The sequence below is a fragment of the Mirounga angustirostris genome, unplaced genomic scaffold, assembly GCF_029215605.1.
Source record: "Mirounga angustirostris isolate CCGP_5_RB_7025 unplaced genomic scaffold, mMirAng1.0.hap1 SCAF_5, whole genome shotgun sequence".
Taxonomy (NCBI): Eukaryota; Metazoa; Chordata; class Mammalia; order Carnivora; family Phocidae; genus Mirounga; species Mirounga angustirostris.
The window spans coordinates 83,134,590-83,156,441 of record NW_026991713.1 but is presented as its reverse complement, the minus strand read 5'-3'; the positions used below and the strand labels follow the sequence as shown (position 1 = coordinate 83,156,441).

At 35.6% G+C, this 21,852-nt stretch overlaps 1 protein-coding gene and 1 non-coding gene across 2 annotated transcripts in view; both read left to right on the top strand.

Moving 5' to 3' along the window:
* ETNK1 (ethanolamine kinase 1) overlaps nucleotides 1–12,322 on the top strand; it is a 60,818-nt gene extending 48,496 nt beyond the window's left edge. The window contains exons 7-8 of the mRNA XM_064591499.1: nucleotides 6,157–6,230; nucleotides 6,563–12,322. Of these exons, the coding sequence (XP_064447569.1) occupies nucleotides 6,157–6,230; nucleotides 6,563–6,635 (147 nt within the window). The 3' untranslated portion in view covers nucleotides 6,636–12,322. The remainder of the gene's footprint in view (nucleotides 1–6,156; nucleotides 6,231–6,562) is intronic.
* A 7,086-nt stretch (nucleotides 12,323–19,408) lies between these two features.
* LOC123845129 (small nucleolar RNA SNORA70) lies at nucleotides 19,409–19,542 on the top strand. Its single transcript, XR_006790964.1, has one exon. It is a non-coding gene; the product is annotated as a small nucleolar RNA SNORA70 (small nucleolar RNA).
* Nucleotides 19,543–21,852: the final 2,310 nt, after the last annotated feature.

Genomic DNA, 21,852 nt, shown 5'->3' with positions numbered 1-21,852 from the left:
TAAGAGGGTGTGCTGAAACTTGACTCATCTTCTGTTCTGGTATCTATTTTCAGTAGAACTGTTGACTAAATGGCATGCTCTCCAGCTGGTCCTAGGATGCCTGCTGTTTCTATATATTCTATTTAAGCATGATTTTAAAGTAGGGAATGTAGGGTTTTTTCTCACAAGGTCACTTAATGAGCTTTAGAATCACCCTAATACTTCTGTTTAGCCAGTTTCTATATTAACATGGGGAATATTATTGTTGCTATAATTTATATTTTTTATGCACCCATTCACATAAATTATTCCTAATGCATTGAGTTTATTAATTTCCACAAAAAGTCCACATACCTTATAAATTCTTAGTCAAACAGAACCACTATTTACTATTAGAGAGCTAACTTGGGTTCCTTGTAAACTTTTGATGGTAAAAATTCAACAAATTTGGATACTGTGGTTGTATTATATATACGTGGTACTAAAAAATAATTCTGGATTGATTATCAAGTTGTTTATAAATATCCGTTAATCAGATATCTAGTAATTATTATTACTTTGGGTCATGTGGATTGGAGGCTTAAAAGAAGAATAAAACAGTGCATTTCTTCAAAGTACTTATAATTAGGAAGGGCAAATAATAGTGTACAAAATACATCTTTTTGGGTAACATTTAACGCCCATCCCTATTTAAAATTCTTAGCAAATTAGAATTGGAGGGAAACTTACTTAACCTGATTTAAAAAATAACAGTATTTAACCTGATTTTTTAAAAAAGAATATATGAAATGTACAGCAAACATATTCATGAAATGTCACATGTTCAGGAGAAGGTCTTATAGAAAAAGAATTAGAGGATGGTTGAGACAAAGAACTTCAGTACCTTTTTAATAGTGCTCATTTAGCATGTCTTCAATTTACATAATCTTTAGTTTTCATATAATCATTACACAGTAGGTTTATGCTCTGAGATTCTCATACCAGTTTCCAGTTTTTCCCCATTAAGAAACCATTGAGAACCAGTTATGAAGCCAAGTTTTGTTTGAATTCCTCCTCTTATTTAAATTGTGCTGGAATCCTCTCTCTTGAGGTGGGTTACTTTCTTGCATCAGGGCCTCTTTTGCTATCTTCAGAATAGAAAGAATATAGCAAAATTTAGATGAATGCTCATATTTGGCTTCAGCCCCTCTTACTGAGATTACTAATTTTCCTGAGATTTGATGTATCTGCCTTTCTTTTTCAAGATTGTTTTTGTAGGTTTTTTTAAGCCAGTTTATGTAATTCTCTTACCAACTCTTAATTTCATCCCACAGTCATTTAGTAAATGTCTGTCACAGTCTCAAGTGTTTGAATGAATAAATAATTGGGAAGGTAGGGGGAAATAAAAGCAAACCCTCAATCTTTTTTCTTTATCATCTTTCATGAATTCTTCAGACCACTGCAGTCTTGTCTTCTGCTCTCACTATTTAAAAAAAAAAAAAAAAGTTCATGTCAGGGTTACCAATAATGACATAATTACTAAGTCCAGTTTAGACTTTATCTTTTTTTTTTAAACTTTGTCTTTATCTTACTTGCTCTGCCCATATCATTTAACAGTATTTACCATTGATTTTTAGAATTTTCTCTTTCATTGCCTTTTGTGATAACCATTCTTCCTTGGTTCTCCTCATTTGTGTTTTCCTACTCAGTTTCCTTCCTTGACTCTTTTTTTTCTTCCTCTTTTCCCAATCTTTTTATAATACTGGTGTTCCCTAGTGTCCTGAATTTGGGCTCTACCCTCTCCTTTCACTTTATATACTTTCATTGGGTGATCTAATTCCAAGACTTTTTTTTTTTAAGATTTTTTTTTTTTATTCATTTGAGAGAGAGCGAGTGAGGGCAGGAGCAGGGGGAGGGTCATTGGGAGAGGAAGAAGCAGACTTCCCGTTAAGCAGGGAGCCTGACTTGGAGCTCGATCCCAGCACCCTGAGATCATGACCTGAGTCGAAGGCAGATGCTTAACCGACTGAGCCACCCAGGTGCCCCTAATTCCATGACTTTTACTGTCCTTTCTGTTAATGATCCCAAGTTGAATTGCTTTCCTGTGCCAGTCTCTCGATTAGTATCTGTCTCTATCTGGTGTTCCTTTTGTAATTGAGCACAGTATGTCCAAACTTGAATTTTATTTCATGCACCCTGTCCTCTGTCCCATTATTTATTCTTTATTCTGTCTTGGTTTAATTAAAATATCATCTGAATTCTGTTTTCTGAAACCAGGAAAGAAGGAATTTTCTTTTATGTCTTGAGTTCCTCTTCATTCTCACATTTTCTCTATTTCCAAGTTCTGTTACTCCCAGTTCCTAAGATTCTCTCAGTTCTAACCCTTTCTCCTTAATTGTATGATCTTTGACTGAGCTCTTAATCTCTCACCTCTGTTAGCCTTTGCCGATCTCTGCCTCCAGGTTTTTTCTGTCTCTATTTCATCCTTTACATTTAAAAAGTTATCTTTTTAATAACTAGATCTAATTCATGAATCTAATTTTATCACGTTCATACTTTATGGTTTCCTGTGACCTATAGAGTGAAATCCAAATGATAACATTCTTCACATTCTTATTTCCCATTTTCCACCTTCCATTTCTGCTCTAGCAGAGTCATCTTGTTTTCTCACGATCCATGATGTTTGAAGCCTATATGCTTTTTTATAGTTATTTCTTCCTACTTAGACTGCCCTTTTCCCTGCATCCTCTGACAAGTTCTTCTTGTTCCATTTGGACATATCTTAAATACTGTTTCCTCCTTTGGGACTCTTCCTTCCTTGATCACTTGTCACGAAGAGAGCATATACATTATAAAACTGAAAACTGATTTGATAAGTGGAGAAAAGAGGGTTTTTTAAGGCAGGTTGGAAAGGGGCAGAAGGGGAGAGGGAGAGAATCCCAGGTAGACTCCACTACTAGTGAGCATGGAACCTGACTGACGCAGGGCTCCATCCCTGACCCTGAGATTATGACCTGAGCCAAGTGGGATGCTCAACTGACTTAGCCACCCAGGTGCCCTGGAAAATGGCTGGTTAAATGTTTGTTTATTGCTGAGGGCATGAGCAGACTTGTAAATATTAAAAGACTTCACGTGTCATTGTTTACTGTAACTAATATTAAGATGGTAAACAAAAGTAGGTATTTGTATAAAATCAACTAGAGTATACATAATGGGTTTTTAAAGCTGTTCAGTCTTTAGACACATTATTTTCAGACTTTGGATTATTTCTAAGTGAAATCTTAGAGTTTTTAGGGGTTTTTCAGAAAGGATACATTTTAGTTATTTGTTCATCCTATAAAGCCTTGAATTTTTCTTTGCAACAGAGATAAGTAGCCTAGAAATTAAAATGCCCTTTGATAGACTTACATATCTATAAATTCCAAATCTGAAAGAAATAGGTAAATCACACAGAACATTACATTTTTTTATTTGGACTTAAATATTCTCTTTGCCATTTTGGGGAATACAGATGATGAATGGACTCTTTCCTGCATTTCCTTTTCATCCATTTAAGACTCTAATTTTACATATAAATTTTTCATTTTTCACCCTGTAAAAGGTGTTACCTGCCAAAATGAGATTTTTGTAAAGTTTTATGTATAATTGTTCTCTAGTGTAGAATCATTTATTTATATGAATGAATGCTGCCTGAGGTGGAGGGAAGAGCTGGTTTGATGTTATTTTTAGGTGTAGAATTTCCCATTTTCAGTCTTTCCTACTTACAGAATTAGCCTAATAGGAAGAGATTACAGTAGCATCCACAGATGATTTTTATATCACTTAAAATATACCTAGGTGATTTAGACTAGTGGATCTCAAACTTTTTGGTTTCAGGATTCCCCCTTTACACTTCAAGATTTTTTTTTAAGACCTCTATGAGCTTTTGTTTGTTTAGGTTAATTGTCAAGATTTATCATATTGAAAATTAAAACAAATTCAAAATATTAAGTAAATATTTTTTAAAATAATAAACTTATAGGGGTGCCTGGGTGGCACAGTCCGTTAAGCATTTGACTCTTGGTTTTGGTTCAGGTTGTGATATCAGGGTTGTGGGATTGAGCCCTGCATTGGGCTCTGTGCTCAGCATGGAATCTACTTGAGATTCTCTCTGCCCTCTCTCTTTACCCCTCTTGCTTGTTCCCCCCCGCTGAAATAAATGAGGTAACTATTTTCCAAAACAAGAACAATTAGAAGAATGGCATTATTTAAACTTTTGCAAATCTCTGTAATATCTGGCTTAATAAAAGCTAGATTCTTTTTTTTTTTTTTTTAAAGATTTTATTTATTTATTTGACAGAGAGAGACACAGCGAGAGAGGGAACACAAGCAGGGGGAGTGGGAGAGGGAGAAGCAGGCTCCCCGCAGAGCAGGGAGCCCGAAGCGGGACTCGATCCCAGGACCCTGGGATCATGACCTGAGCCGAAGACAGTCGCTTAACCAGCTGAGCCACCCAGGCGCCTAAAAGCTAGATTCTTATATCTACTTTTGCATTTCATCTGTTGCAATATATTGGTTTGGTTAAAGTATATAAGGAAAGTTCTGTTTCACACATGTGTTTTTGGAAGAGATGAATATCACATCTTCAATTTACAGATGGGGAAACAAAGGTACAGATGGGTTAATTAAATTGCTCAAAGCCATACAGCTAGTAATTTTTGCAGTTTGACTCCAGAGCTCAGCTTTTTTTTTCCCTAAGTTAACCATTAGGTTTCATGTACATGTACTTTAGGTGTTTACTCTTTACAACATTGTTTATTCTTTCTGTATTTGATAGGAAGTTATATATTCTGATAAGTGATTTTTTGAGGAAGTTAAAAACAAAATGCAGTAGTAATTTTTAAATAGATATTTTTATAGCAACATACTCTAAAGAGATCTTTAGAGGGTAAAATTTTTTTTTATATGTATAATTTCCATTAATCTTTAAAACAATCCTGTGGGGAATACAGAATGGCTAATAGATTCTCATCTTTTTTTTTTTTTTTAAAGATTTTATTTATTTATTTGACAAGAGACACAATGAGAGAGGGAACACCAGGAGGGGGAGTGGGAAAGGGAGAAGCAGGCTTCCTGCAGAGCAGGGAGCCCGATGCAGGGTTTGATCCCAGGACCCTGAGATCACGACCTGAGCCGAAGGCACATGCTTAACAGACTGAGCCACCCTGGCGCCCCTAGTTTCTCATCTTTTAAGTGGTGATTTGGACATTAAAAATTTGTGACTTATTGAAGGTTGCAAAAGGAGTTAGTGACAGGACCTGGACTTGAACCCTTACAGTTCTCAATTCAAATTAAGAATCCTTTCTCATACACCGTGTTGTTTTACCTACCAAATTGGGTTGTTTGGTTGTTTTAATACCAAGATCACAGCTGTGGAGTAATTTTTTTAGATACCTTTTGTTGTTACTATAGGGAATTTAGCTGAAATAAGACCCTTTAAGACTTTTTTTTTCTAGTTGTAGTATTTCTAGTTGGAATAGACTACTTCGTGGGAAGTGAAGTTTTATGATTATCAGAATCTTAAAATATTTTTGTGTTTAACTGGAAATAGATTGTAAAGCACACACAAGTAGTTATTTTACAGTTCCTACACATTCATCTGTTTTTCTCTTAAAGTCTTAAGACCCATTTTTCTCTGACATAAGTAAAATCATGTTACTTTATGTCGTGGTTGGTTATGCAGAATTGTTGGGCCAATAAAAATTGTTTTCAGATATTATGTCTAGAACATTTTTCATATTTAAATATATCTTTTGTTTTTGAGATTTGGACTTACTTTTTTGTTTATATTTTTATGTCAAAAAACAAAGTCTTTTGGTAATTATGTATTTTATAGGAAAGCCTGTTAGCAATTATAACCAACATCTATTAGTGCTTATGCCGAACTCTGTCTCCACAAAGCAGTTACAGGAATTGGGCTCTTATGTTTTAAGCAGTTATAATATATTCTAACCTCTTTTGGTGTGGACAGAAGTGATCGGTAGCCATCCAGGTAACTGCACACTTTAGTATTACCTGTGTTTTAAATATTTTATATAAAAACATCAAGACAGTAGTTCTGCATGGAGTTGGTGAAAAGGGGAAATATTAATTATTTGACAATTGTTTTATAGAGAAATATATTATCATAATTCTTGATTTTCCTTCTCTCCTTTTTAGGCTTCTCATTTCTTTTGGGGATTGTGGGCTTTGATTCAAGCCAAATACTCCACTATTGATTTTGATTTCCTTGGGTAAGTTTAATTGTACTATAATGCATACATTTGTTCTTCCTTTTTTTTCTCTTTTGATGTACACGTAGAACCCATAGGGTACACTGTAGTTATTATTTTTAGTCAAATGTTATAAGGGTTGCATACATTTAAATAATTGGTCTGTAAGGAAATCCTGGTATCATCTGTTAAATACTGTATTAGGAAAGTGTCCAGTAGGTGGTGCAATAAACTAAAAATATGTCCTTTGAAAAATCCTAAAACTTTAAAAAAAAAAAGTTTAGAAGGGTGGGTGGAAAATGAAGGAAGGATTTTTTCATTTTTTATTAATTCTGTTATTCATTTCTCACTAGGTATGCAATTGTTCGTTTTAACCAATACTTTAAAATGAAGCCTGAAGTTACTGCATTAAAAGTGCCTGAGTAAAGAAGAGATTTGATTATTCTCAAGTAGCTGAACAATGCTTGTGTATCTTTTCTTAAGAAATTTTGAAAAGCCAGTATTTGTTAAAATTCTGTTGTTTAATTTGGTTATCTTGCTTTACAAATTATGCCTCTAAACAACCAATCTATTTTTTAAATAGACTGAATGATGTCAAGAAGTATACCTTACTGCTATCAGTATGTGGTGGATTAGAAGTTTGTTAAATCTGCAGAAAGGTATAAATATGTCAGTTTAATCCTTTCTTTGATAATTTAATCTATGTTATATGTGAATTATTTATTATAAATTTAACATAATTCTGTGACTGCTTTCATCTGTTTCATCTGTTGGTTGAGTGTAAGCAATGAAAATGTTCCTGAGAAAATTTTTTTTAAAGTTTTACTTTAATAATATTAATTTTAGCAAAAAATCTAGGTGTTCAGTGTAACCTTTTTATCTTGATACACTATAAGAAATATGAATCATTCACTCTTGAAATGCCAGATACTGGTATAGATAGCTTAGGGTGTTCATAGAAAAGTATCTGTGTATGAGGGTAAACTACATTTACTGTCTACATTTAGTGGTACATCTTTTTGAATTGAATATTGGAAAGTGTTTTTCTCGGGGGTGGGGATATATCTTAAAATTAAATTCTCCTTTCCATACATAGTCTGGCAGTATAAATATTAATATTTACCTATAATCCTGGAATAGATATACAATTTTATGTTACCAAAATCTGCATTAAATAATGTTTTCACATACTAAATATGGTCATTTAAGTTGCTAGTTTGTTCTTAAAATTTGATAATATCACATTTTTTTAAACCAAAAATTTTGTTTTACTTATTGAAATATTCTGTGTTTTTGTCTGTTTAGCTAGTAGAACAAATGCTAATTTTTGAAACAAAGAATGATTATCATACTTGGGAACAAGAAAATAGCATTTAGATAGATTCTTTTTTACCTTTCAAGATTCATTCCTTAAGACTTCGTTTCATGTTTTAGTTTGGCTCCATGTCTTTAGAGTGATAGCAAATGATTACGTGATGTATGTAGGTTCAGAGAAATAAATTAAAAGCAGTTAAAAGAAATAAGGAACATTTAGGACATTGATCTGATACACTTAAAATCTAAGAAAATGTGAATTAAACAGGAATATTCATGGTAGGGGGGCTTCTGTTCTAGTTTCTCTTGATTTTGTTTGTGTATTTTTTATTTTGTTTGGGAATGAAAGGGTGGCAGTTGAAGGAAGTTAGATCTTTGCAATAAGTAGGCTTCATGTTTTGAAGACTGCTTGCTGCTTTGTGGAGTTGAGCAGTCATGGTTAACTTTACTTAGAAAATTAGTCTGACAAGCTTTGCACTTTGGTCACATAAGTGCCCATGTACAAAGTTGACTTAATGAATCTGCATATTCAGAATATGCAACTACAAATATATCCTCTGAGAAATCTTCTGGGGAGTTTGATGTATTATTCCAAGTGACTTATATTCTCAGATAAGTGCTTTAAAATACTTGGATTATCTCAAGATGTTTAAAGCTAATAAAGTAAGTAGAAACACTTAAAGGCCATTTTAAATGGTAAATTCTAGTTACATAAATAGAATCTTAAAATCTGCTTGTGTCTGTAACAGTGTTAGACTAAGATTTGTTTTCTACCTCCCCAATGTTACAAATGTTCACTTCTGTTTTTATAAACCATATTACTCTAGGATCAATAGAATTTTACCTAATTGACTGAATGGAACCAATTAAACAATTAATAGCTTTTTACATAATGTTAGAGTGAGCTTGAAGAATTGTTTTTGGTGGAATTTTCATCTGTGGTTGGAACATTTTCTTAGGACAATGAATAATATGTAATAGCCTTGATTTTTTTTTTTTTTTTCTTTCTAACTTTACTTAAAGTGCAACAGTATATATCTTGGAGAACTATGGGAGGAGAGAAGATCAGTTTTCTACCTTACTCCATATTCTTCCAACTACTTTGAGTAGAGATTCACTGAGCCTTTGCTGGTAGATTGTGCATAGCTGCTAGCTGTGATACTCAGAGAGGTTCATATAGAACTGAATGTAAAGGTGAAGAAAGGCTCTCACTTCAGCCCTAGGAGTATGCAGTGGACGTGGAAACAAAATGAGACATTTAAGATATTTTCCCCACTCTGTGGCTAGATTTTGGGTGTCATGATGCTCCCACATCCTGTACAGGTTTTTGGGATCATGCTGCAGACTAAGAGGATTCAAAATTGCTTCCCTTTTTATTAACCATTTAAAGGATTCTGAAGGAAAAACATCCCTCTAAAATTTGTCCTTTGGCTTGCTGAGATAGTCTGTTGCCTTTTTATGTTAAGCTAAGGAACTTGAATGCCTTACCTAATAACTCAGCTGGTAGTAAGTTCATTTTGTAAATAGCGAAAATGGTTGTTAGAGAAGTGGCATTCATGTATACTCATTGTTGTTAGTCAATAGACCATAGTGGCCTGGATGCTTTAACAAGCAAAATTCCACATTTTTTCCTTTTGTTCCTTACATACTTGTATGATCTTACCTGACCAGTAATACATATATATATATATTTTTTTTTTCCCTCTTGACCCCATGCTACCACCTGATTTTCTGGAAATCAGAGAGATGTGGTAGTAAATAATACTGTTCACATGGTCATTTGAGATCAACATGAGCACAAAACTCAACTAGGTCTGCCTGGAATGTATATAAAATGGTGTAAATAAAAATTTGTAAATTAGTGTGAATTGTATCTTGCATATGAGATTGTGTATTGTTTTGCTTTCTCTTTTGTAGTTTTTTTTTTTTTTTTTTGTAAGCAAATGATTCAGCTCTTTGGTTTTAGACTGGAAATAGCCAAAAGTTCCGGCTGCACAGTGGGATAACAAGAGGAACTGGAAAAATAGGGTTTATCAGTTTTTGTTAATGTCAGTACTTATTTATTTAGCCTCTCAGTGCCTAATATGACTTCTCTTCATTCTTTAGTTGGCCATTAGTTTTTGTGAGATTAGGTTCCTATAAGCAGTAAATTAATACACTGCTAAAGCTCCTTTCTTTGAGTCATGATTCTAAGCTAAAGCAAATTAAAAACATAATGTGATGATTGCAGACTGAAGTATTAGCCTTTCCTATTTTCAAGGTTGTTAACTTTTTTCCTACAAAGAAGAAAAAACCTTGAAATTTTACATGTCTCTGTGTGAATCTAAATCCCATATATATGAGATATGGTAATAGCTCTTGGTTCAACTTAAGCATATCTCATTTGGCTTCTCTAAATATGAAGTTGTTCATTAGGGGATTGTAAAAGAAAAGACGTAAGTCATGAGTAATCTTTTAATGACTGCTATTTTCATCTTTGCTGAACTACAAATATTTATTTCAGCTTATAAATATGTTACTGAGCTTCCAGATTTAAAGGAAAAAAATTCCCCCAAGCACTCTCAATTAAAAATTAAAAACCTTCACTTTATATAGATTTTCCTTTTTTATATTACACAAAGATTTCTGTATCATTTTTAATTCCTTCATAATAAGAATGAGAATACTATCAGTTTGATTTTCTGCTTTAAATTGCTTTTAATAAGCATTTTAGATGCATTCCAAAGTGATAGAGACTTAAGCTTCTAATATTAATCAGTCATTCAGTTGATAGACAAAGTTACCAATGCTTTATGCTAGGAGGAGAGTTTTGTTATTGGCAGCAGCTTAAACTACTTTCCTCAAAAGGCAAACACAAGTAATTATTATGCACAAAGGAAATGAATTATAAGTATGTGGTAAAGCAGCTTTCTCTTTATTTCAAAATTGATGTGCTCTGATTTTTCTTCCTTAGTTCATTAGATTTAGAATGTCCTTTGACTGGAAACTTAGTTACATATTAAAGCAATCTGTTTGACTTTTCTTTCTTTCTTTTTTTTTTTTTAAAAGATGTTAGTTATATTGAACCACCTTTTTTTCCCAGTTATATATCGCTTGTGTGATTACAGTGTTATGTCTTGGGTTTGATGTTTTTGGACAGAAAAGCGTATCAGTTATTTTAAATGATATTTTTTCCCCCCATCTTTGAAGCTTAGTCTATAAATGTGTTTATATAAAAGAAAATGCTGGGGTTTGCATTACTTGAATACTTGAAAACTGAAATTAGTAAGGTATTTTACATAATGAATTAGATTTTTCTTTTTTTTTTTGAATTAGATTTTTCTGAATACAGTCTTTAAACAAACAACTTTCATTTCTGGATCATAATTTGAAATAGAAGGTTTCAACTCTTTGAATGGGAAAAAATGACAGGCTTATAGAAAAATACCCTTTTGTGATTCAGGCATCCCAAATTCAACTTTTTTGTAGGTTTCTGTCCTAAAACCTGCTTTCTCTTTTCTCCTGTACTTAATGCACTTACTATGCTATAGATGTTATCAAACAGCAGGTTAAAATAAAATCTCTGTTCATTATGAATCTTTCAGCTTTTCTAGTTATGAAAAATTGCTCTGTAAAATACTCTTAATCCCTAAATATAGGCATATTTTTGTTTACATCTTACCCATTAATGGTATAAATACCATTAATCATTTTAACAAAACACAAGATGTTTATAAAAATTGAAAACATTACATGTTGTATTTCAACTAGTTAGTGAAGGGTAAGAAGAAGCTGGCTGATTTGAATTGTTTCATTAGTTAAATTTCAAAACTCTTTAATAAAGGAATTTTCAGAGATAGGTTGAGACCCAGTAGTATCCATTAAACTAGCTTTTATGACCTGGAGAAAATGCCCAAAAAGCAATAGAGGAGACGAGAAGATTTACTTGCCATGGTGTGGTGTGCTACTACTTCAATTTAGGTAGTGACACACTGAAATTTTTATTGTCCAGTAATCTGAAGAAATTCCCTGTTGTTTATATGTACTAAACTAACTATAAATTGGTGGAATCTGCTAAGAGGAACCTTTTTACAGCTGGGTGAAGTTTCCATGATATGAAGTATTTGAATTTTAAAATATACTGTTATCCTAAGAAATAAGACATGGCATTATTCCATGTTCTCAAGTGATAATTTCCTTATTGAGTTTCAGAAGAAAAAAACAAAATGAGTAATTGTCACTGCGTTAGCTGTATGTTGAATTGGAAAATTGTGGCATAAAGCTTAAATTTGTGTTTATCAAATGTGAACCATAGTAGTATAATGCTGCTTTGTATATACTGTAAGTGCTACACATAGTCTCAGCACTGAAATGTATTGATACCTCTCAAATGAATGCAAATTTTGATGTAGGTGTTTTGATATGCCTCAGAAAGTATCTGAGTGTCTGAGAACTTGTTAATGGAGATACTTCCTGTTTTTCGTTGCATATTTTCATGTTTAAAATCTAATTTTTACATTTTTACTACTGTTAATTTAAGTGTAAAATTTGTTCTGTGGATGAAAATGAGGTTGCCAGTGAAGAAAACTAAAACAGCCTCATTCATGTAACTGCTTAGTAAAAATACATTTTTGCTGTATGTTCATAAACTTTTAATGAAGTTGTTTGTATTTCTGTTTGAATATAAGTGATGTTTAGGCTTTATTTCTGTTTAATAAGGCCTTTCACCATTGATTAAATGAAGGAATGTATCTTTTTGAAGAGATTTATATTCTGTAAATAAAAATTGGTTGTAACAATAAAGTTGGGTTCTAACTGCAGTGTACCATAAATCTTGTTGTTATTTCAACTTATTTTGGTGGTTTTTCTCTTTTGAGGGGGCAGAAAACAAGACTTTTCAAAGTGTATAACTATGTATTTGAAGTGATTATTATTTTTTTATTAACATACATTATTTGTTTCAGGGGTACAGGTCTGTGATTCATCAGTCTTACTCAATTCACAGTGCTCACCATATAGTACATACCCTCCCCAATGTCTATCACCCAGCCACCCCCTCCCTCCCACCCCCCTCCACTCCAGCAACCCTCAGTTTGTTTCCTGAGATTAAGAGTCTCTTATGGTTTGTCTCCCTGTCTGGTTTCGTCTTGTTTCCTTTTTCCCTCCCTTCCCCTATGATCCTCTGTCTTGTTTCTCAAATTCCTCATATCAGTGAGATCATATGATAACTTGTCTTTCTCTGATTGACTTATTTCACTTAGCATAATACCCTCTAGTTCCATCCGTATCCATTCCCACCAACAGTGTAGGAGGGTTCCCCTTTCCCGCATCCTTGCCAACATCTGTCTTTTCCTGACTTGTTAATTTTAGCCATTCCGACTGGGGTGAGGTGGTATCCCATTGAGGTTTTGAGTTGGAATTCCCTGATGCCGAGCGATGTTGAGCACTTTTTCATGTGTCTATTGGCCATTCGGATGTCTTTGGAAAAATGTCAGTTCATGTCTTCTGCCCATTTCTTGATTGGATCATTTGTTTTTTGGGTGTTGAGTTTGATAAGTTCTTTAGATTTTGGATACTAGCCCTTTATCTGATATATCATTTGCAAATATCTTCTCCCATTCTGTTGGTTGTCTTTTGGTTTTGTTGACTTGTTTCTTTTGCTGTGCAAAAGCTTTTTATCTTGATGAAGTCTCAATAGTTCATTTTTGCCCTTGCTTAAGCCCCTTGCCTTTGGCGATGTTTCTAGGAAGAAGTTGCTGCAGCTGAGGTCGAAGAGGTTGCTGCCTGTGTTCTCCTTTAGGATTTTGATGGGCTCCTGTCTCACATTTAGGTATTTAACCATTTGGAGTCTATATTTGTGTGTGGTGTAAGGAAATGGTCCAGTTTCATTCTTCTGCATGTGGCTATCCAATTTTCCCAACACCATTTGTTGAAGAGACTGTCTTTTTTCCATTGGTCATTCTTTCCTGTGAAGTGATTATTTAAATCTATAATTCTCTGGTTTTATATAGTGTTAAAAAGTTTTGAAAAAAGTTTGCAGTCAGAAACTTATTTGAGATGAGAGTGGAATATTATGTAACTCAGTAAACAAATTCTATTTATTTAGTTTAAAAATTCATTATTCTTCTAACCACTGTACTTTGTATCTTCACTGTGATTAGGGCCAAAAACAGATAAACTCTCCGGGATTTAGCATCTTAGTCTAGGCAGGGAGTATCCATTCAATCAGCATTTATTAAGTTTTAATTATCAGGTAATGTGATAGATGGTGGAGATACAAAGATATAATCTCTACCATCAGATAATCATGAAGATTAATTCTCCATAACAAAAATAGCTCTGTGTGTGTGTGTGTGTGTGTGTGTGACAAAATGTTTTCCAATTTAGGTTTATCTAGTGTTCTCTCTTTTTTTTTTTTTTAAGATTTTATTTATTTATTTGAAAGAGAGAGATTGAGAGACAGAGAGCATGAGAAGGAGGAAGGTCAGAGGGAGAAGCAGACGCCCTGCCGAGCAGGGAGCCCGACATGGGACTCGATCCCGGGACTCCAGGATCATGACCCGAGCCGAAGGCAGTCGCCCAACCAACTGAGCCACCCAGGCGCCCTATCTAGTGTTCTCTAGATAAATTTCTATTAGAATGAGGTTATGTGTCGCCAGCCGAAATACTACAAAAGTGTTGTGTCTTTATGAGGGTATCACATCTGAGGAACTCATTGTTGATGTTGATTTTGATCACTTGGTCAAAGTATTGTTCTGCGTCTTTACCTTGTAGTGTTTATTTTTCCCCTTATGGGGAAATAAGCAATCTCTGGAGAGAGAGAAACTTTTAAGATTAAGTATCTTGCTTGTCAAACATCCCATTTCCCTCCCCTGACTTAGCAACACTTGATAATTGTCTAAACCCATCTTTATGATGGCTGCAAAATATCATTTTTCAGTTCTGTTACATGATACACATATATCAGCATTTTATTGTAAGGAATCCTCTGTATGTGTGTGTATCTATATCATCTACCATTCATGTGACCGTATTTTAAGTATAGACTTTTAGGCTTCTAGTTTATTTAGTGGATTATAATCTGTTACTGTACTTATTTACATTGATGTTAAAATGTCTGAGATTTGGCTTGGGGGAGCCCCATCAGATCTGGCTCCTTCTGATGTACCAGAACATGTTTTGAGCACTTTATTACTTTATAGTAAAATAAGATGCTCCAGACTAATTTTGGAACCTTCCAGAGCCTTGGAATCAGCCATTTTTCCAAGGAACTTTTTTTTTTTGAAAATGGTATTTAGAAACTTAAATCTGAGAACTAGGTAAGCTCATTAGTTCTGGGATATCACATCCTAGGCCCTTTTAGCTGGCAGAGCAAGAAAACATTTATATGTAATATATTTTAGAAATTGTGAGTACATACACTTCAGTTTGCCTCTCCCATTTCGTATTTTTTTCTCCCTTTACTCTGATGATACATATTTTGTTAAGAATACTATAGAATTAATGTGCCCTTTTCATTCATTGTATTACATGAGGTATGAAATGTTAATATGTTTTACTAGTGATTTTAACCTTAGTCATTTGATTAAAGTGGTGTCTGCCAAGTTTCTCCCCATCTTCTTTTTTTTTTTTTTAAAGATTTTATTTATTAGTGTGCCCTCGAGCTCTAGTACGGGGAGAGGGGAGGGAGCAGAGCGGGGAGAAGCAGACTCCCCGCTGAGCAGGGAGCTGTATGGGGGCTCATCTCAGGACTCTGGGATCATGACCTTAGCTGAAGGCAGACGCTTAACTGACTGAGCCACCCAGGCGTCCCTCCCATTTTCTACTTTTAATTAATAAGCATCTTGTGGGAGGAGATACTCTGAAACTAGGTGATTTTTGTGCTATTCTAGCATCCATTAGCAGTTTTTGCTTGCAGCAGTTATTGTGATGTTTGCCTGTTGCTGATATTCTATTTCTCTCTTTCCTTCTACTTTCTTTCAATTTTAATTCTAAAATTGAAATTTTATTGTAGGGAAGAGCTATATTCCTTCAGTTTGCTTATTTACTCATCTATATCAGAACACAAGGATATTTAATTCTGTAGGTTGTAATCTTATTACATTGTGTTGCTCACTTTGTCACAGTTTGGTGATTGAGTGAGAGCTCCTTTAAGTTGGCTGCTGTATCCTTTCAATATGTTCGTATTGTTTCTTTTTTTTATTTTTTATTTTTTATTATTATTTTTGTTCGTATTGTTTCTTGAGCACTTCCTTTTCTGGCAACATAAGGTTTTCCAGGCTAGGCTTGTACCTTCCCTGCCCCAACCCTCAATTCAATTATTTCTTCAAGGAGCCCTGACTTTATAGAGAATGAGATTTAGAAACTAAGATCTGGGTGCCAGGTGTGCTCATTGTTACAGGGTGTTACTGCTTCTATATTCTGTCAGGTGACAGTATCAGGAAGTTTTATATGTATATTAGGTATTAATATATATATTATATAATATATATGTATTATGACTTCATTTTGAAATCATTTAAGACAGAAAAGTCACAAGAATAGTTCAGTGTACTGCCATATACCCTTATTCAAACTCCCTCAACATTTCACTTCCTTTTCTTTATCTTTTTCTCTTTATTTTTGTGAATTATTTGAGAGCAGTTTGCACACATCAATCTCATTTACCCCTCAGTACTTGTATTTCCTAGGAACACTGTCTTCTCACCTCCATTTTTTCCTATGTATGTAGTGTGTGGTTTTTTTCTGGCTCTTTTTTTCCTTTCTCCTCTTTCCCTCCCTCTTCCCTTCCTCTCTTTCTTCCTTTCCCTTCCTTCCCTCCTTCCTAGCACAAGCAGGAGGGGGAGTGGCAGGCAGAGGGAGAGGGAGAAGCAAGGTTCCCTGTTGAGTGGAAAGCCTACATGGGGCTTGATCCCAGGACCCTGGGATCATGACCTGAGCCAAACGCAGACAGTTAACTGACTGAGCCATCCAGGTGCCCCTTTTCTGGCTGTTTTCAAGATTTTTTTCTCTTTAGTTGGTTTTCAGCGATTTGATTATGATGTATTTAAATGTGCATCCTTTGTATTATCCTGCTTAGGTTTTGACCTTTTTCAATCTGTAAATTTGTCTTTTATCAAATTTTGGGGAAATTTCTGCCATTTTCTTAAGTATATATTCTGACCCATTCTCTTTTCTCTGTGAGTCTCCAGAGACTGATATTGTTTGACAGGTCACTAATGTTCTATTCATTTTTTCCCCAATATCTACTTTCTTTTTTTCAGGTTTGGAATATTTCTATTGGTCTGTCGTCTTATTTCACTGACATTTTCTCCCATCTCATTTCCAAACTGCTGTTATGCCTATCCAGTGACTTTTTTCATTTTAGTATTCTTATTTTCAGTTCTGACTCTCCATTTGATTTTTTTTTTTTTTTAAGATTTTATTTATTTATTTGATAGAGAGAGAGACAGCGAGAGAGGGAACACAAGCAGGGGGAGTGGGGGAGGGAGAAGCAGGCTTCCCGCAGAGCAGGAAGCCCGATGCGGGGCTCGATCCCAGGACTCCGGGATCATGACCCGAGCCGAAGGCAGACGCTTAACGACTGAGCCACCCAGGCGCCCCTCCGTTTGATTATTTTTAAAGTTTCTATTTCTTTCCTGAGATTCCCTATTGATCATGTGCAGAGTCCTCTTTATGTCTTTGAGTATAGCTGTAATAGCAGCTTTAAAATCCTCGTCCACTGATTTCAACAACTGAGTCATCTCAGGGACTATCTGTTGTTTAGGTTTCTTTTGAGTGTGGCTCATATTTTCTTGTTTCTTTGTATGTCTAGTAGTTTTGATTTGTATCCTGGACATTGTGATTGACATGGTGTATGTAGAGACTCTTGATTCTATTATGATCCTCTGAGAAGTATTAATTTTCTTTGTTTTAGCAGGCAGTATAACTTTGGTAAGAGGCAGCTAAAATTTTCAGGTTTTTTTTTTAGCTTTAGCTCGCCTGCTTGGAGTATGCCCCACGCATGCATTATTTCAGAGGTCAGAGATTTGGGCAGAGTAGATGTATGCAGATTTTAGTGCCATCTCTCTCTGGGTCTTTTTGAAATATCTTTTCATACTTTCCAGCTGGTGAGGTTGTTTTGAACTCTGTCCTCTTGTTCTTCAGGTAAGACTGCAGGTTTTCTGAGTTTTAGTGACACCACAAACCTCTAACTTGTGGCTTGCCCTCAGGCATAATGTTAGTAAAATGGGAAACTCCATCTCATTCTCTTTTATCTAAGTGTAAATTCTGCTCTAGCTCTAGTTTCTTTTTGCTCTTGGTTGCTCTCTAGTGCTTTTAGGTAGCTTTATATATTATATCACAGTTTATGATTATCTATGGGAACCCTGGTCCAATAGGAGTTATTCCTCCGTCATTCAATGCAGAACCTTTTTATCTTAGCTTTTTTAGTTGGGAATATAATTGAGACCTTAAATTGGTATGAGTGTTAAAGGTTTTGAAATTTTCTCTAAATACTTTTTTCAACCAAATACTATATATTCTAACTTGCAGTGTTTTAATTACTATTTTTTAGGAATTGCATAATTTGTTCCTTCTTACCCAAGAGTTGTTTAATAGAAAGTTGTTTAATTTCTAGGTGGAAGGACCTTTCTAATTTTTGGTTTTGTTCTTAATATCTTGATTTATTTCAAGTGTTTGTAATATTTCTACCTGATGGAAATTATTGATGTTTTGACTTAATATATGGTCCAATTTTGGGAATGTGTCATGTATTTTTGAGAAGAAGGTGTATTCTCTCTTGTCAGGATGTGGTGTTACACACACAAACACAGTCTATCCTCACTGTTCATGGATTCCATATTTTTTTTTAAAGATTTTATTTATTTATTTGAGAGAGAGAATGAGAGAGAGAGAGCATGAGACGGGGGAGGGTCAGAGGGAGAAGCAGACTCCCCGCCGAGCAGGGAGCCTGATGCGGGACTCGATCCTGGGACTCCAGGATCATGACCTGAGCCGAAGGCAGTCGCTTAACCAACTGAGCCACCCAGGCCCCCCATGGATTCCATATTTATGAATTTGCTTATTTGCTGAAATTTATTTGTAACCCCAAAGTCAGTTCTTGGGGTTCTTTTGTGGTCATTTGCAGACATGCACATGTGCAGAATGATGAAAAATTTGTGTGTCTGACATGCACATTCCCAGCTGAGGTTGAACAAGCTGACACTCTGCCTTCTTGTTTCAGCTCTCATACTGTAAACATAAATATCCTTTTCACCATATATTTAGTGCCACGTATTTCACATTTTTGTGCTTTTTGCATGAGTGGGGGGAGGGGCAGAGGGAGAAGCAGACTCCTGGCAGGGCCCAGAGCAGGTGGCGGGGGGGTGGGGTGGGGGGGTGGGGGTTGGAGGGTCGGAGGGGTTGGGGGGGTGGGTACCAGGACCTGGAGATCATGACCTGAGCCAGAGTCAGATGCCCAACAGAATGAGCCACCCAGGTGCCCCCTCCCTGAGTAGATTTAATGTTCCTTGACGTGAGCTTTCCTTATAACATGGTACTAGGTACATAATGGGACCTCACTTTGTTAAATGAATGAATCAAAGTATTAGGAAATATTTCCAATCAAGCAGAATATAAGACCGTATTTGATCTTGGAGAGAGAGAGGCCCTGGAAATGACTGGCTGGAATAACTTTTCCTGAACTGACATGACACCTGAAAAGCTACTTCACTGGGGAAGCTGTACTTAACTATTTTGGAAATTAGAGATCCTTTTTCTTTTTCCTTTTTTTTTACATATACTTCTGCACAATTTGGTTTTATTTAGTTGAGCCAAAATTTACAGAAGTATGTAGATACTTTGTTAACTGTCACTGATTTCCTAGAGGTGCCCAGAATACAGTGTTCTAAGAACCTACCATGCTTCTGCCGCCAATTAAGCCGACTGTGCTCTTTGTCCATGGGGGCCCAGTGTGCCATGGCTGCAAACAGTAGCCTCCTTGGTAGTGTATGCAGCCTGTTGATTGTATGGGTTGCCCTAAGGGACCTTGGAGACAGCCCTTTCCAGTGGATATTGAGGTCTGACCTCATACTATCTCCAATCTAGGCTGCAGACAGGTATGCGGGGTACCTTTGGAAAGCCCCAGGGCACAGTAGCCAGGGTCCACATTGGCCAAGTCATCATGTCCATCCATACCAAGCTGCAGAACAAGGAGAATTTGATTGAGGCCCTACGCAGGGCCAAGTTCAAGTTCCCTGGCCGCCAGAAGATCCACATCTCCAAGAAGTGGGGCTTTACTAAGTTTAATGCGGATGAATTTGAAGACATGGTGGCTGAAAAGTGGCTTATCCCAGATGGCTCTGGGGTCAAATACATCCCTAATCGTGGCCCCTTGGACAAATGGAGGGCTCTGCACTCATGAGAACCTCGGCACTGCCCCCTTTCTATTCATGCCCACCAATAAAACCTACTTCCTGTCAAAAAAAAAAAAAAAAAAAGAACCTACCACACTAGCAACTTTTCAATACCCACCAGAGTATATTTTTAAAAAATGTATGTTTATAATTGAGACAAGCAGTAAAAGATTTTTTTCCTTTACATGAGTTCAGTCAAAATCTGTAGTTGTTATTCTCATAATACTATGTAAATACTTTTATTCACAATAAAACCCAAGGCAAGCATCACTGACTTTATTTTTTAAAGTGGCCATCATTAATAATTCATTATGCAGGGAACAACTTACTTTTCTCTAAAGATTTGGCAGTTGAGTTGGATTATGTCCTATGTTCCTTACCCAGGATATCACAAAAGAGGAATCAGCCTAAAACTACTCTTTGACATATCAGGGTTTTTTCTTTTTTCTTTTTTTTTTTTTACTGTATTATTTTAATTAAACACAAGATCGTGAAACAGACATCTTAGTTTCTAATGCAATTTCTCTAGTTGGTTTTCTCAACTATTTATATTGTGAATCTTAATAGTTGAAAATTTATTTGGTCTCTTATAAAAACATGTATTAATAATTAGTTGATAAAGGATTGCCATTTTAATCTCACCACATTTTAAGAATCTAACTCAAACTGTTCTCTTTTTTCCCAGTTTTGTAACACTTGGAAAGAATATAAAATTTTATTGTGTTTCTAGCAGTTTTTTTTCACATGGAAGCAGAAGGCTGTGTAGGTGCTTTGTAAAAGGCTGTCTTAGTGACATCCCTAACAAGAACCCAAAGCAATCCTGTTAAAAAAGATTTCTGGATTTCCAGCTTTTTTTTTTTTAGATTTTATTTATTTATTTGAGAGAGAGAGAATGAGAGACAGAGAGCATGAGAGGGGGGAGGGTCAGAGGGAGAAGCAGACGCCCTGCCGAGCAGGGAGCCCGACATGGGACTCGATCCCGGGACTCCAGGATCACGACCTGAGCCGAAGGCAGTCGCCCAACCAACTGAGCCACCCAGGCGTCCCGTGAGTTCCAGCTTTGAAACATTCTAAAAAGAAAAGTAAGCAAGAAAGAAAATGTAACTGCTTGACCACATTTGCCAGTGAGTTTACTTCCTTGGCTAGAGGAGCAACTTTTTTTTTTCCTCTTATGTCAGCTGATACTGTGTTGACAACATCAGCCCAAATTATTTTGCAATAAAAAATGGAATCTAAGGGGGGTTGCTAATAGCACCAGACTTTGTAATGGTTGAGTGGAAATTAGTCTCTGCTTTTCTTTTTCCTTGTTAACTCAGTATCTCATTGGAGACGTCCAGAAACTAGAGCTAAGTGGTGGGTAGTGGAAAGACCCTTTTCAGGTGACAGGAACTCCCAGTATTGACCATGGGTTTTATGGGCTTCGTTTTCTCATTACAATAACCAAAACACCTTTGAAAGGATGTCATAAAAATTGGGACTCTCTCATATAATTTTGTCACTTTGCCATATCACTTTTTTTTCCTTTGTTGCATTCTCTACTTAAAATTCCTATTCAGACGGTACGCGAGTTGACAATCCCACTTTATCAGAACACTGGCTACCACAAGGAAGTACCTTTGGAGCTCTCAAGTCAAGTCTTTGATCTGTGAAATATTATGTAGGTTCTTTTTTGAACAGGGGCCATTTTTACCTAGTTTTTGGATTGTTACTGAATGTATGGCCCCCAAATTGATGTGTTGTATGTAGTTCTAACCCCCAGTGTGGCTATATTTGGAGATGGAGCGTCTCAGGAAATAAGGTTAAATGAGCTCAGAAGGTGGAACCCTGATTTGATAGGATTAGTGTTCTTATAAGAAGAGACACTAGAGAGCTTACTCCCTCTCCAAGTGCACACGTGAAGAAAGCCCATGTGAGCACATAGCCTTTATAATCCAGGAAGAGAGTTCTTGGAAACC